General features: G+C 44.9%; 1 protein-coding gene across 1 annotated transcript; it reads left to right on the top strand.

Moving 5' to 3' along the window:
- The first annotated feature begins 567 nt into the window (after nt 1-567).
- On the top strand, nt 568-11807 carry dipk1b (divergent protein kinase domain 1B). The gene is made up of 5 exons (XM_035521551.1): nt 568-1416; nt 3100-3234; nt 4552-4659; nt 4997-5173; nt 10906-11807. The coding sequence occupies exons 1-5, from the start codon at nt 1351-1353 to the stop codon at nt 11716-11718; spliced, it is 1299 nt and encodes a 432-aa protein (XP_035377444.1). The 5' UTR covers nt 568-1350; the 3' UTR covers nt 11719-11807.
- Nucleotides 11808-13233: the final 1426 nt, after the last annotated feature.

Raw genomic sequence — 13233 nt, 5'->3', positions numbered from 1 at the left:
AAATTCCATTTCAGTTTTAGAGCTCTTCTAAGGACATACATCTTGCCAGCGGAAACTCTTTCATTCATATAGATTGAACGGGACAAAAATCTGAGTAATACTCGAACAACCTCACTGACATTTCTGACATCCAACTCACTAATTTAATTAGAAACACATACACATTGTAGCTATGCTCACTGACTGCTTCATTAGAAACACATATCTTATTAGTGCCTTTTATAGGGGCTCATTTACAGACTGTTGCCTGGTGTTGCTGTGCAACCCTCGGCACCACTGACTAGATGTCACTGGGATGGTGGACCACTGACACTGCAGTCCTTAGATCAGAAACCCACTACTCAAGAACTGGAGTATGGATAATAAATATTTCCGATACATTTTTAAAGGTTTCTGAGCAATATTTTAAACCAAGAGGGTGGGAAATGTATAATTATGAGAAATAAGAAATATGAACAGACCTAATTATAGTTCTGATGATAGATTGTTCCAGTGGGATGTTAAAACGTTACAGCTCTGAGCAGCTGTTCATAAGGTCAGTGTATCTTCATCAGATCTCTCTCTCTCTCTCTCTCTCTCTCTCTCTCTGTCTGTCTGGTATGTCTTTTTTCTGCCTTTGTCCATGCATAATATCGTTTACTCTAAAAGGATTTAGTCCTTCAGCAATCTCTAGATATTCTCTTTAAGGGTGGTGAGGATTTTTTTGTTTCTGTCGGCGGTCTAAAATACACTGGCGAGTTTGCCTGCTCTCGCCACCCCTTTAAAACAGTAGAATCGTAGCGCGCTAGAGAAAACGGTTCCACTAACGGTTTTCGTTAAGACATGAGGCTCACGAGGGAGACACGTATTTCTCAGTAATGGAACATGACTGGTATTTGGGCTAAAAATCCATCCGGTATAGCAAAGGTCTTACAAGAGCGGATTTGTAGTGCAGATCCCTGCACGATCGGCGCCTTGCAACCAAGCATGGCTTGTTTGCCTTGAGCTCGCGCTTTCCGACGACAAGCTGCACGGTAACGATCGCGTTTTTTTACTTGCGCGCTCACGAACCGCCTCGTTTCGCCGATTCAGCGGATGGTGCGACGGTGCGACATTAGATTACGAAATATGCCCGCATGAGCGGCTTGCTCTAATGGATGTAAACGGGTGCTGAGCGGACCTCCCTGTCAAAACACCTCATCCCACCCCCTCCGGTGCCTCCAGCGCTCACACCAGTCAGTCAGGCCGGTCTTAACGCGAGGGGGGATGCTACAGTGGTCCGGTTTACCGGGGACGCCGTGTACGGGGCGGTGAGAGCATGTGAGCAGCGAACCGGAGCCGTGATTCCCCACTAACCGCCCCCGAGCGAAGATGCCGCGGAATTTACGGAGGCTGATGCATCTTGTGCTGCTTTGCCCGCTGTCCAAGGGCTTGCAGGTAGGCAGAGTTACATCGTAGCCAGACATCCGTATCCTCTTGCTTGTGTTAGAAGACAGTGATTATTGCTCGGTGACTATTAATACCGTTGCATCGGTTTCGAAACGGAATTACGCGACGTGTTTTTGGCTGCAGGTGTGAAGTCGATGATACGTATATATACTGTGTAGTGTTACAGAGAAGGTATTGGGCACTCGTATGGAATTTTATGTCAACGTTATCTGACGACAGCTTGTGGGAAACGAGACACTAATGCTCATTGTTAACATAGGATGTACAAAACGTGAAACGCTATCTCCGTATTGCCCAACATTTTAGCAAGACATGTAGACATGTAGCATATATTCCTCACAGCCTGGACCCTAAAGTACAAGTAAAGGTTGCAATACCAATATTGTATAAATGTTAGCCTACTTACAATAAAATCAATGTATTGACGCTGTGTTCCTAATTCGTTTTCTGTCACATTTTACCTGCTACGTTACATTTTGATGAAGAACGAATCAATTTGCAACAATTTACATGTGAAATTCACGCATTCAAAACCATGCAATCACTGCACACTTTTTTTTACTAATCATGAAAGTGCTTACAAAATGTAAAATGTTGCAGGGTAAATGTCACCTAAATTACAGGCTTATCCAATCACGTATCTAAACACACACACACACACACACACACACACACACACACACACACACACACACACACATACCTCACACTTACCAAGTGTATTTTGATATCTGGAATCAGTTTTCTGTAGACAGTAATCAGATATGCTGATTGTGTGTGAGGCTCCACAGGGGCACACACACACACACACACACACACACACACACACACACACACACACACACACACACACACTCTAGTTGTCAAAGTTGGCACCTCCTGGTTTCTTGCACATCAGCTATTTCTGCCCTGTGCAGCTCTTCAGTGTAGGACTCGAGAAAAACACAGTGTTATGAAGAAAGCGAACTACATATGCAAAAGTCTTTTGCTCCTGAATGAGCTCTTCCAGCTCTGATCCGTACTGGTACTGGTACAAGTACCTATCTGCCCTAAATATGAACAACTATGTTCACTTTATTTTCAACCCTAGTTTTGAGTCTTTGGAAGCTTTGTAGAGGGATGTATACATCTGTATATGTTGTACTTTGTTGTCCACCTATAGTGGGTCAGGCTGACGAGAAGACCGACTTTACTGACGCAGCCGAGGAGCATCTGCAGTGGCGCACACACACACACACACACACACACGCACACACACTCACACGCACTCACACACAAACACACTCACACACACACACTCACACACTCACACACACACACACACTCACTCACACTCACTCACACACTCACTCACACACACACACACACACACTCACACACACACTCACACAACTCACACACTCACTCACACACACACACACACACACACACACACACACACACACACACACACACACACACACAGTATGGTTAGGTGGCTTGTGTCATGAATATCACCGCTGACACGTCTCATTCTGAAAAAAATACCTTTATTTTAGCTTTAGGGTTTGTGTGTGAGATATTTTCGACTGGCTCTGTTTGCGGCAGGATGTCAGGGCGTCTTGTGTTCTCTCCTTGCATGCGTGTGCATCTCCATCTCTCTTTGTCTTCTTTATCCTGTTCCCTGTCCAGTCCCGTTTACCTGCAGTGAAGGTGAAGTACCTGGTGGTGACATGGCTGGGTGTGCTGGTGTCCAGCTGGGTCATCTACATGCAGTACTCGTCCTACTCTGAGCTCTGCAGGGGCCACGTCTGCACCGTGCTCATTGTAAGTTAGCGGACTACAGCTCCCAACATGCACTGCTACAGAAGGCCCTGTTTGCTGGGACCTAGCATTCTGCACACTCCCACTATGCATATCACATAAAGATATCGTCCTTGTAAATTACAGTGCAATTCCCATCATGCACCTCTACAAGCCCAGCAGGCTGAACTCTAGACAAATGTATTGTTTTCATTTGTTACTGTGGTCATTAAATGGAATAACAACTTCCTGTTCATTGTTTGCTGGTAAAAAATATTGGTGGTACATTTAAATGTGTAAAACTGTGGAAAGCCACATTCTCATCACAAACAGATCTTCTTTGTCAAGCAAAAAACACATGGTGTGGATGTGCCTTCTGTAATACACCATAAAGACTCTCTATTGTAACTGCAGGCAGGAGATAATGACACTCATTAGGAACTAATGACAAAATCGATGGACACAGTGTGCTTAGGGAGAGAGAGAGAGAGAGAGAGAGGCAGGGGAAGGGAGAGATAGAAAGAGAGAGGGGGAGGTGGAGAAGATAGAGTATGAGAGCAGTACAAGCTTACAGTTTATCCTTCGGACACAGTGAGGGATGAAAGTGCACAAACTGAGGTGTGCATGTGGAGTCATGGTGGAATGAAGCCAATTTGAAGTTACAGCTTCTCCACTGACAACTCTCCAAAGAACTCTCACTTCTCCTGGTGCTTCTTCTGGTTTGTATGGCAGTGTTAACTACAGACAAGAAAGGGGTACCAGGTCAGATAACCATTTATAGCCTCAACAAGACGTCCTAATGGTTGTGTTTGTGTGTATGAATAAGAGTCTTGTGAATGAATGAAGAATACTTTTTGGTTCAATGGAGCATTCCAGTGAACCCCCCGCCCCCCCATTCAATTTAATGACATAACAATGATCCTGTTGCCATACCAACAGCTCAGTGCTGCATGGAGCAGCTCAGCTTCCTGTTTTCGTAACATAAGCACGACAGTTAAAAACATTGTTCACATGTAAGCATGACACCCACCCACACAGATATGCACACACACACTCACACACACACACAGACACACACAGACACACACATGCATACACATGCACACACACGCACACACACATACATCTACCCACTCACACAGATACACACATGCACAAATGCACACGTACACACACACACACACACACACACACACACACACACACACACACACACACACACACACACACACACACCTACCTTTAGGGATATACATGAAAACAGCCATGAACATATACATGTTTCATGGCATCAGGACACCGCTCTAACATTTGTTGTGTGTGTGTGTGTGTATGTGACAGTGTGAGCACTACCAAAGGGGCATCATCTCTGGCTCTGTGTGCAAGTCTCTGTGCGAGGAAAAAACTCTGACTCTACAGCGCTGTCTCTCAACATCGCCCACACACCAGGTAAACACAAACTCACCAGGTAAACAAAAACACATGGAAAGCCTGCACACATCACTAGTGGACCTGGCAGTAGGAAATGGCATGTACTTCTGCAGAATTCGCACAAATGCTCAGCATTTGGGTAGTAACTGCAGTCATTTCCTGGTAGATTGGTTCCCATTTCCACTGCAAGTCCTGCAGAGCGCAGAACTGCTCAGCTGGTTTCATGCAGCTAAAAGCTCCGCATGCCAGGTGAAAGCCACCCAAAAACTCTCACGCCTACTTGGCAACACCTACGTAAGAGTGTGTTTGTATGTGTGTGTGTGTGTGTGTGTGTGTGTGTGTGTGTGCGCTGCAGGTGTACAGTGCAGTGTGGAAGGAGAAGGCAGTGGTGGTAAAGTGTGCCCTAGACGAGGCTGTCGGAGGGGACGGACCCCCAGGTCCTGGGCTGACGCGGCCCGTCGGCCTCTACGACAAGCCTGCCCGTGGTACCTCCATGGACGAGTTCAGAGAGATGCTGCACTCGTTCCTCAAGGTCTGTCCATCCTCTGCAATCCGGCCTCGCTTTCCACACACTCCACAATAACATTCCAATTCCAGAAATCCGATTCCAGAATTCCAGTTAGGCAGCATGTTTTTGGGGAAGTCACTAGGACAGCATAGTGAACCAGGGGCACTGCTTTGAACAGACTGCTTATGGGGTCTTCAAATGCAACTCAACACAGTTCTTTTAGTACTTGTGATTCTCAGTCTTACATGCATCAGCTAATTAGCCAGTCATTCATATACAAGTATCTTGTATTTAAAGCACTAAATTGTGCTGAGTTTGACCAGTGATTGGTGGGCTGTGTTTGTCCATGTGGTTGATGGGCTGGGTTTGTCCATTTGGTTGGTGGGCTGGGTTTGACCATGTGATTGGTGGGCTGGGTTTGTCCCTTTGGTTGGTGGGCTGGGTTTGACCATGTGATTGGTGGGCTGGGTTTGACCATGTGATTGGTGGGCTGACCTTGGGAGTATGCTGTGGGTCGGGCGTATACCCCAGAATCTCTGCTTATGGAGGGCTACATCACTACTTTATTACTGTTTCACCTCAAAATGGACCAATGAGCTGGAAATCCGGAGCTCTGCAGTGCTGTGGTGCTTCAGGACACGTTCGTTTGGTTTGACATGACTCCTCATTAATGCAAATATGCAGATCTCGATGTGATACTGAATTTGCATATGATGCCCTCTGCACAGCAGGAGGTGTATGCAAAGGGGCTTCAGCGTCACTGAGCTGTGGAAAAGCTGACTTTAGCAAAGTCACTGAAAGACGGTGAGCCTTTCAAAGAGAGTGCAGCTTTACTGCCGACCCTCCAGAGAGAGCGAGAGAGAGAGAGAGAGAGAGAGAGAGAGAGAGAGAGAGAGAGAGAGGGAGAGAGAATTCCATTAGGATCACTTTCAGCAGCTTCCACACAGAGATTAGCCATTTCGAGGCCCAGGGAAATTTGGACATTTCAATGCATGAACAGGAACTGAACTTGACTACCTCAACCCACAGGGCAACAGTCAGGAGTTTGCCCTCTGTCAAAGGGCAAAGACCTCTGTACTTCTTACCAATCCTCCAAAACAGAGACAACCTTGGCAATACTATAAACACGGATCGAAAGGCCCTGGTGCATATGTCTCGATCCTCAGGATTGTACATTCTTAACAGTAGGATCAGAGGGGACTTTTTAGGGAGGTTCACATATTATTCAGCCCTTAGCTGACCATGCAAACACTGACATGGACCCATCCTCCTTCAGTGCATTGCGCAGCAAATTCCAATATCAGAAAATAACCAAATTAAAACATACCTCAAACAGTCCAGTCAACCCGAAGACACTTTATCGGAGCCCAGTAAGATCTTCGTAGTCCACATAACATACAGATTGGCTCCAGATAGCTCTGATAAAATCATTAACGCTCTCAATTCTATTGATTGGTTTTAAAAATGTCAAAACCAATGTAAACATTGGTGTTAAAGAAACAGCGTACACCAAAAAGCAGTAAATATGGATGATACTGAGGAAAGCCAACATCAAAAAAAATTTTTAAAAACAAATCGAATAATAAAACATTGTTTGACACCAACTGTAAATCCTCAAGAAAAGAATTAAGAAAATGATCTCATTTAAAGTATCATAACCCAGCAGACCAAAATTTAAGAAGACAATACTGTGATAACTTTAAACATTATAAATAATTGATCAAAAGTCAAAAGCAAAACCATACAGACAAAATTCTGCATGAAATGGGAAATTCTGTTAAACAAAATCAGTTTTGGGAGATGCAGCATAACTGGGCTAAATCTTACCTGTGCAAAGTGGTGAAATCTGGAAAAGGCATTTTAAAAACATAAAAAAGACCTAAATTCACATTCAATCTGATCAAGAAAAAAATTGCAAACTTTTCAATATACAATTAAAGGCTACCAAATCCCACCTGATAAACCAATAGCTCAAGATGAATTGGCTGTTTTCCTGACATCTGGAATCTGGGGCTTATAACCCCAGTTCATAGGAGTAGGGACAAATTGGACCCAAACAACTTGTGGAACTTGGGGAAGGTAATTAGCACCATTTTATATACAAGAATTCTGACCTTCCTTAACCAACAATGTCCTGAGTAGGAGTCACATTGGCCTCCTTCCAAATCACCATACAACTGCTCATGTCACACTGCCCTGCTCTACCCAGCTGAACTCCAATTCCCATGATGCCTTTGGAGACCACCGGAGATTGGCGTCTCCGGAATACTGATATCGCCTCAGTGTAATTAACCTTATAGTATTTGCGTAGAACTGTGACAGTTCCTCAGTGTGAAGTATTGCCTCTCCTAGTATTTTTACTGAGCGTTTTTGTTCTGGTATGTTCTACCCAGCCTGTTCTTTCAATTCTATTTCTTTGGTTTTGCCTTTTTTCAATGTTGCCTGTTTATCGTTACACTGGTTTCGATCCACAAACGTCCCTGACCACGATTTGGAAAACATTACTTGTTTGTTGTATCTCTAAAAGGACTATGACTATTGCTTTTTCATTGATTACGTTTTGCCACTGTCTTTCCCCGAGTAAATCGATATCCAACATCTTAATCCGCAAGCATCGGCATTCTATTACATCATTAAAGGTCACATTTATACCCTACACACCCTAGTCAATAAGCATGTACATCAAACAAAAAATGGAGAAATCTTCACTTGTTTGGCCGATTTCAAAAAGGACTATAGTATTATTAACCTTTACAAAATGGTGTAGGGGATAATGTCTGATGTTTTTAAAATCAACGTATTTGGAAACAAATGTGGAGTAAGAGTACTTCACTCAGGAAGGAAGCATGAGAGAGGGGTGCAGTCTCAGCCCAACACTGTTACTTCTATGAGTTACATCAGCCTTCAAGACAAGGAAGTGAAATTCTTGCGCTGTACACATGACGTTGTGCTGCTGTCGCTCACTGCACAGCAGCTGGACGTAACTACTGCCGGACGTAACGTGGTGGAATGCTGATGCTGACAGGAACGAGGTTTATTAAGAGTCATAATATCGGTCCAGGGTCAAGGAGCCAACACGGCACGTTTGGGAACACAGCAGACAAAACGGAACAAAAAACGCGATGACATAAAGGGACGCGACCTACACAATCAGGGGTCTGCACCAACAACAATGTAAGGAGACCACGACAACGGCTAGGACAACGATTACCAGAGACAGAGCAAATATGAAAGTTGCACGGATAATGATGACAATGCAGAAGGTTGAACAAACACGGGGATTAAAGCCATGTGCTGACCAGGGCTGAACAAGACACAGGCCTGGTATAACCGTGGAGACAGGACGCTAGGAGGGGCCGATCGCGACGGCAGAACTGAGGCAGAAAACCTCGAAAAGACAAACATCATGATCCTCTAAAAGAAGCCCAGATGCCAGGAACACAGACACCAGTTCACTCTAGGTAGCACCTTCTTAGAGCCGACGATGAGCGTCATTAGTGCATCAGGGAGTTTCAGCAAGGCAATGAATGCACTAAAGGTAAAAAGGTCAGAGAGCACTATATGGAATAATTAGGAAATTGTATAACATTGATATATCCATTTCCATTTGGTCCAAATGATTTGATAGTGTAATACAGCCCACTGCACTGTATGTAAATGAGGTACGGGGTCCACTCATTCATCATAGCCACACTAGAGGGGACAAGCCCTGCATGCACAACTCTGCTGAATGATCCTAAAAGCCCAAAGGAAAACATCCACTCATGTATGCAGGGCAGAATTAGGCTGTGTTCCACTTTCAGTAAACGTACCAAAAACTTTTTCTGGATGCATTTAAAGACCAGTCAGAAACACTGCATTTAAAGATCAGTCTCAGAGAAACACTGCAGTTAAAGACCAGTCCCCGAAAAACACTACATTTAAAGATCAGTCTTAGAGAAACACTAGTTAAAGACCAGTCCCCGAGAAACACTGCATTTAAAGATCAGTCTCAGAGAAACACTACAGTTAAAGACCAGTCCCAGAGAAAGACTACAGTTAAAGACCAGTCCCAGAGAAACACTGCATTTAAAGACCACTCCCAGATAAACACTGCATTTAAAGACTCATCCCAGAGAAACACTGCATTTAAAGATCAGTCTCAGAGAAACACTGCAGTTAAAGACCAGTCCCTGAGAAACACTGCATTTAAAGAGCAGTCTCAGAGAAACACTGCATTCAAAGACATCCCAGAGAAACACTGCATTTAAAGATCAGTCTCGGAGAAACACTGCAGTTAAAGATCAGTCCCTGAGAAACACTGAATTTAAAGACCACTCCCAGAGAAGCACTGTATTTACAGACCAGTCCCAGAGAAACACTGCATTTAAAGACTCATCCCAGAGAAACACTGCATTTAAAGGCTAGTCCCAGAGAAACACTGCCTTTTAAGGCACGACAGACCCAAGAAATGAACCCTAACAAGAGTCCTCTTAGTTGGCTGGTTCTGAGGCTCACTAATCCTGTAACATCTACTACCACAGACTAGCCTCACCGGAACTGCTTTACCAGCATATCTACAACTAAACCAGATTATAAAGCAGAGTTAAAAAAAAAAAAAAAAAGATTTAGAACATTGAGACCATGAAATTAAAACTCAAGACAAATTTGAGTGTTATCAGACCATAAACAGATAGCATGAATCAGCAGAGTATTTTCTTACTGTCAGAGATACAGAATACCCAAGTACAGCCTTGGCGAGCACAGTCTTAGTCTATAAAAGGAAAGACACAGAAAGACTGAATCTGAAATTCACATTAAAAATAGAAAACATAATTCCAAATTTCAATAATATGACCCAACATGAAAAGGTACAAACCTTTTTCGGAGTAGGGCTCGCATCAACCCTAACTGCAAAATATGTAGCAACGTGTCATTGCCTGAGACACAGTGAGTGACAACCTCCTCTCTCCTCATTCCTCAACTCCCACAACTAAATCACACCTACACACACACACACACACACAGTCATCTTTGCTAAGTATGTTTACATAATAAGTAGTTATCATTTCTTTTTAATGTCTTAACAACCTTTTTGATGTTATTACTATTATTATTATTATTATTATTATTATTATTATGTGATGTTAAAATTGTAAACATTTTCAATGATTTGACAATATTGTCTTTTCTACAGTAATGCCGATAAAGCCAAATTGACACGACTTGAGAGAGACAGAGACAATGGAACACACAGAGAGAGACAGAGAGAGAGAGACACAGAGAGAGACACTGAGGAGTTTAATAGAGAGAAGTGAGAGCATATCATTGTGAACAGAAGGGTGGTGAAGTAGGAGAACAGAGACAGCTAAAAATAACAGTGCACACACACAGACGCGCACACCCACAAATTATCTCTAACTGGACAACAACCAGTATAGTTCAGAAATGGCTTATCATTTGAGAAGCATTTCCCTGCCAAATTCTCCTTTGTTTTTGCTTCTCATTAGAAGGCGAGAGTAAAGAGCCAGTTCACCAGTTCCTCTGCTTCCTCGTCCAGTGTGGACATGAGTAGCATCCTTAATGTTTTAGAGAAACAGAATTCCTGGACACTTGAACAAGCACACAGCTGCAAAGCCAAGTGTCCTAAGTCTTGTGTTGTGTACTTAATGGTATACTGCAATGAATTCAAGAATGTTTAAAGTTGCATAATGCCCGTTCAATCGGTTTCATTTTTTAACGGCTATTTCCGTCTCTCTCATTCTCTCTGCCTGCAGGACAGTCTGGGCGAGCAGTCATCTCTGGGCTCGCTGGTGTCTCGTGTGGTCTCGCTGGCCGACGTGAACCTGGATGGCCGTGTGTCTCTGGCCGAGGCCAAGGCGGCGTGGGCCCTCCTGCACGTCGACGAGTTTGTTCTGCTGCTGGCGCTGCAAGACAAGGAGCATGCACCGCTCCTACTGGGCCACTGTGGCCACCTGTACGTGACGGAGCGAGTGGCGCATGCCGCCCTCTTCACGCTGGAGGTGCCGGCGTGGGCGCGGCCGATGGTGCCCGAGGCCGCGGCGCGTGCCCTCAACCGTTGGCTGGCGCCGGCCTGGCCGCACCGCGTGCGCATTGCCATCGGCCTGCTGGAGTTCGTGGAGGAGGCCTTCCACGGCGCCTACGGCAGCCTGTACATGTGCGACGGTGGCGCCCGAGCCGTGGGCTACAGCACCAGCTACGACTGCAAACTGGCCGATCTGGGGGGCATGGCCTCCGAGGCGGCCGTGCGGGCCTTCCTGCGCGGACGCGCGTGCCGGGGCAGCGACGACTGCACGTTCGGCCGCGACTGCTCGGCGACGTGCGACCGGCTGGCGCGCCGCTGCAACACGGAGGTGGTGAGGCCCAACCTGGCCAAGGCGTGCGCCCTGCTGGCCGACTTCCTGCTGTTCGGTGCGCCCAGCGACCTGCGCGACGACCTGGAGCGCCAGCTGCGCACGTGCGCTACGCTGAGCGGCCTGGCCTCGCAGATGGAGGTGCACCACTCTCTGGTGCTCAGCAACCTGAAGACGCTCCTGTGGAAGGAGATCTCCGACACCAAGTACTCCTGAAGGACACGGAGAGGGGAATATGGGAAGAGAGAGAGAGAGAGAGAGAGAGAGAGAGAGAGAGAGAGAGAGAGAGAGAGAGAGAGAGAGAGAGTGAGTGAGAGAGACAGAGAGAGAGAGAGAGAGAGAGAGAATGAGAGTGAGTAAGAGAGAGAGAGAGAGAGAGAGAGAGAGAGAGAGAGAGAGAGAAAGAGAGAGAAAGGGCAATATACTCAGGAAGTCAATGAGGATTCGAAACAGTGCAGTATGGTGGCCTGTGAGGAACATGGTGAGAGAAAGACAGATGGGGCATGGGAGTTTGTGAGAGTCTCGCGATGATGACATTACCATCTTTGCCTTTCTTCCTGGAGGCAAGGCCCTTTTCCATTGATGCCGATTGGTTCATCCCTGCTAAAACTGCACTAGTTGTGAGGTTTCCCAATGATGACACTGAGCATTTATCTTAAAGGCCCTTCAAAAACAAAAGAGACTTCAAAGACAAACGCGATGTAAAGGGGAGCTGCTCCCCGTTCAGTGAGGACCTCCTTCCTTGTCTCCTCTTGTCTCCTCTCTGAAACTGCAAAGCAGCAGTGGATGAGATTCTGGATGGGTCTCAGGGGTTCACACTTATAGCGTTAACTCCTACACTGGTCGTAGGTGTGGCTTGATTTCGATGAATGCTGCAGGTTAGTGTCCCAGACCAAGATTAGTCCTAAACCTATAGACTACAAATAACCTTGTGAGGAAATCAGCACTGACAGTTTAGTCCAACAATAGGCCCTGTCCAGGAAACTGGCCTGGATTATGTGATGACATAATTGAGCACTCTGGATTATCTTGTGTCCAATGCTCTGAGGTTTTTACTGAGTGTATGCTTTTTGTGAGTCAGCAGATTTGTCTCATTCCGTCATTCATGTGGAGAACGTAATCTTCTGATATTAAAGACTATTTCAAAGGGAGATGTTTTTCCATGTATTAGCACTGGTCTAGCATTTATTTTAAGAGTTCTTTATTTCTCAGACAATAAGTGTTGGGGAGCGGGGGTGTAGTTTACTCATGGAATTAATAAGCATTCGCCTGGAGTGAAGAAATGCGATCAATCAGGGAAGTATTAGTCAATGAGGACAGACCCAAGTGTGTTTATATATAACCTCGGAGTGTGTTTTAAATACATTTCTGTCATGAACACACGTAACTGTATATGTACTACGCCACTGGGTTCCATTACTCTCATTCTCACAAGTGTCATGTATCCCTTGTAAGGAGTCTTTTACCTCAAGTAACATTCTAATTAAACTCTTAATGTGCAACACCATGTTTTTTAAAGAACTGCTTTAATTTAGTACTTAAAAGCAAACGTTGTGATTGGTTCATTGCTTTATTCTGTGCCTATCATATTACATCTGACATGTTTTTTTTTTAATTTTATATTGTGTCTCTCCTAATCCCCAACAGTCCAATCACATGCAAAATCATGTTTAGTTTGGAGTTCATTCATTTTCAGTTCTGAGCGTTTATTTAGGTAGGGCAGGATCTTTG

This window comes from Electrophorus electricus, chromosome 22 (assembly GCF_013358815.1).
Source record: "Electrophorus electricus isolate fEleEle1 chromosome 22, fEleEle1.pri, whole genome shotgun sequence".
Lineage (NCBI taxonomy): Eukaryota > Metazoa > Chordata > Actinopteri > Gymnotiformes > Gymnotidae > Electrophorus > Electrophorus electricus.
Note: the sequence above shows the minus strand (reverse complement) of the source record. Positions and strands in the feature narration are given on the sequence as shown.

What these genes read in the sequence shown, in the direction of transcription:
- dipk1b (XM_035521551.1), top strand. Translation starts at nt 1,351, where the DNA reads ATGCCGCGGAATTTACGGAGGCTGATGCATCTTGTGCTGCTTTGCCCG. An exon ending in CGCTGTCCAAGGGCTTGCAG is followed by an intron (nt 1,417 to 3,099) that starts GTAGGCAGAGTT and finishes TTCCCTGTCCAG; the next exon opens with TCCCGTTTACCTGCAGTGAA. An exon ending in TGCTGCACTCGTTCCTCAAG is followed by an intron (nt 5,174 to 10,905) that starts GTCTGTCCATCC and finishes CTCTGCCTGCAG; the next exon opens with GACAGTCTGGGCGAGCAGTC.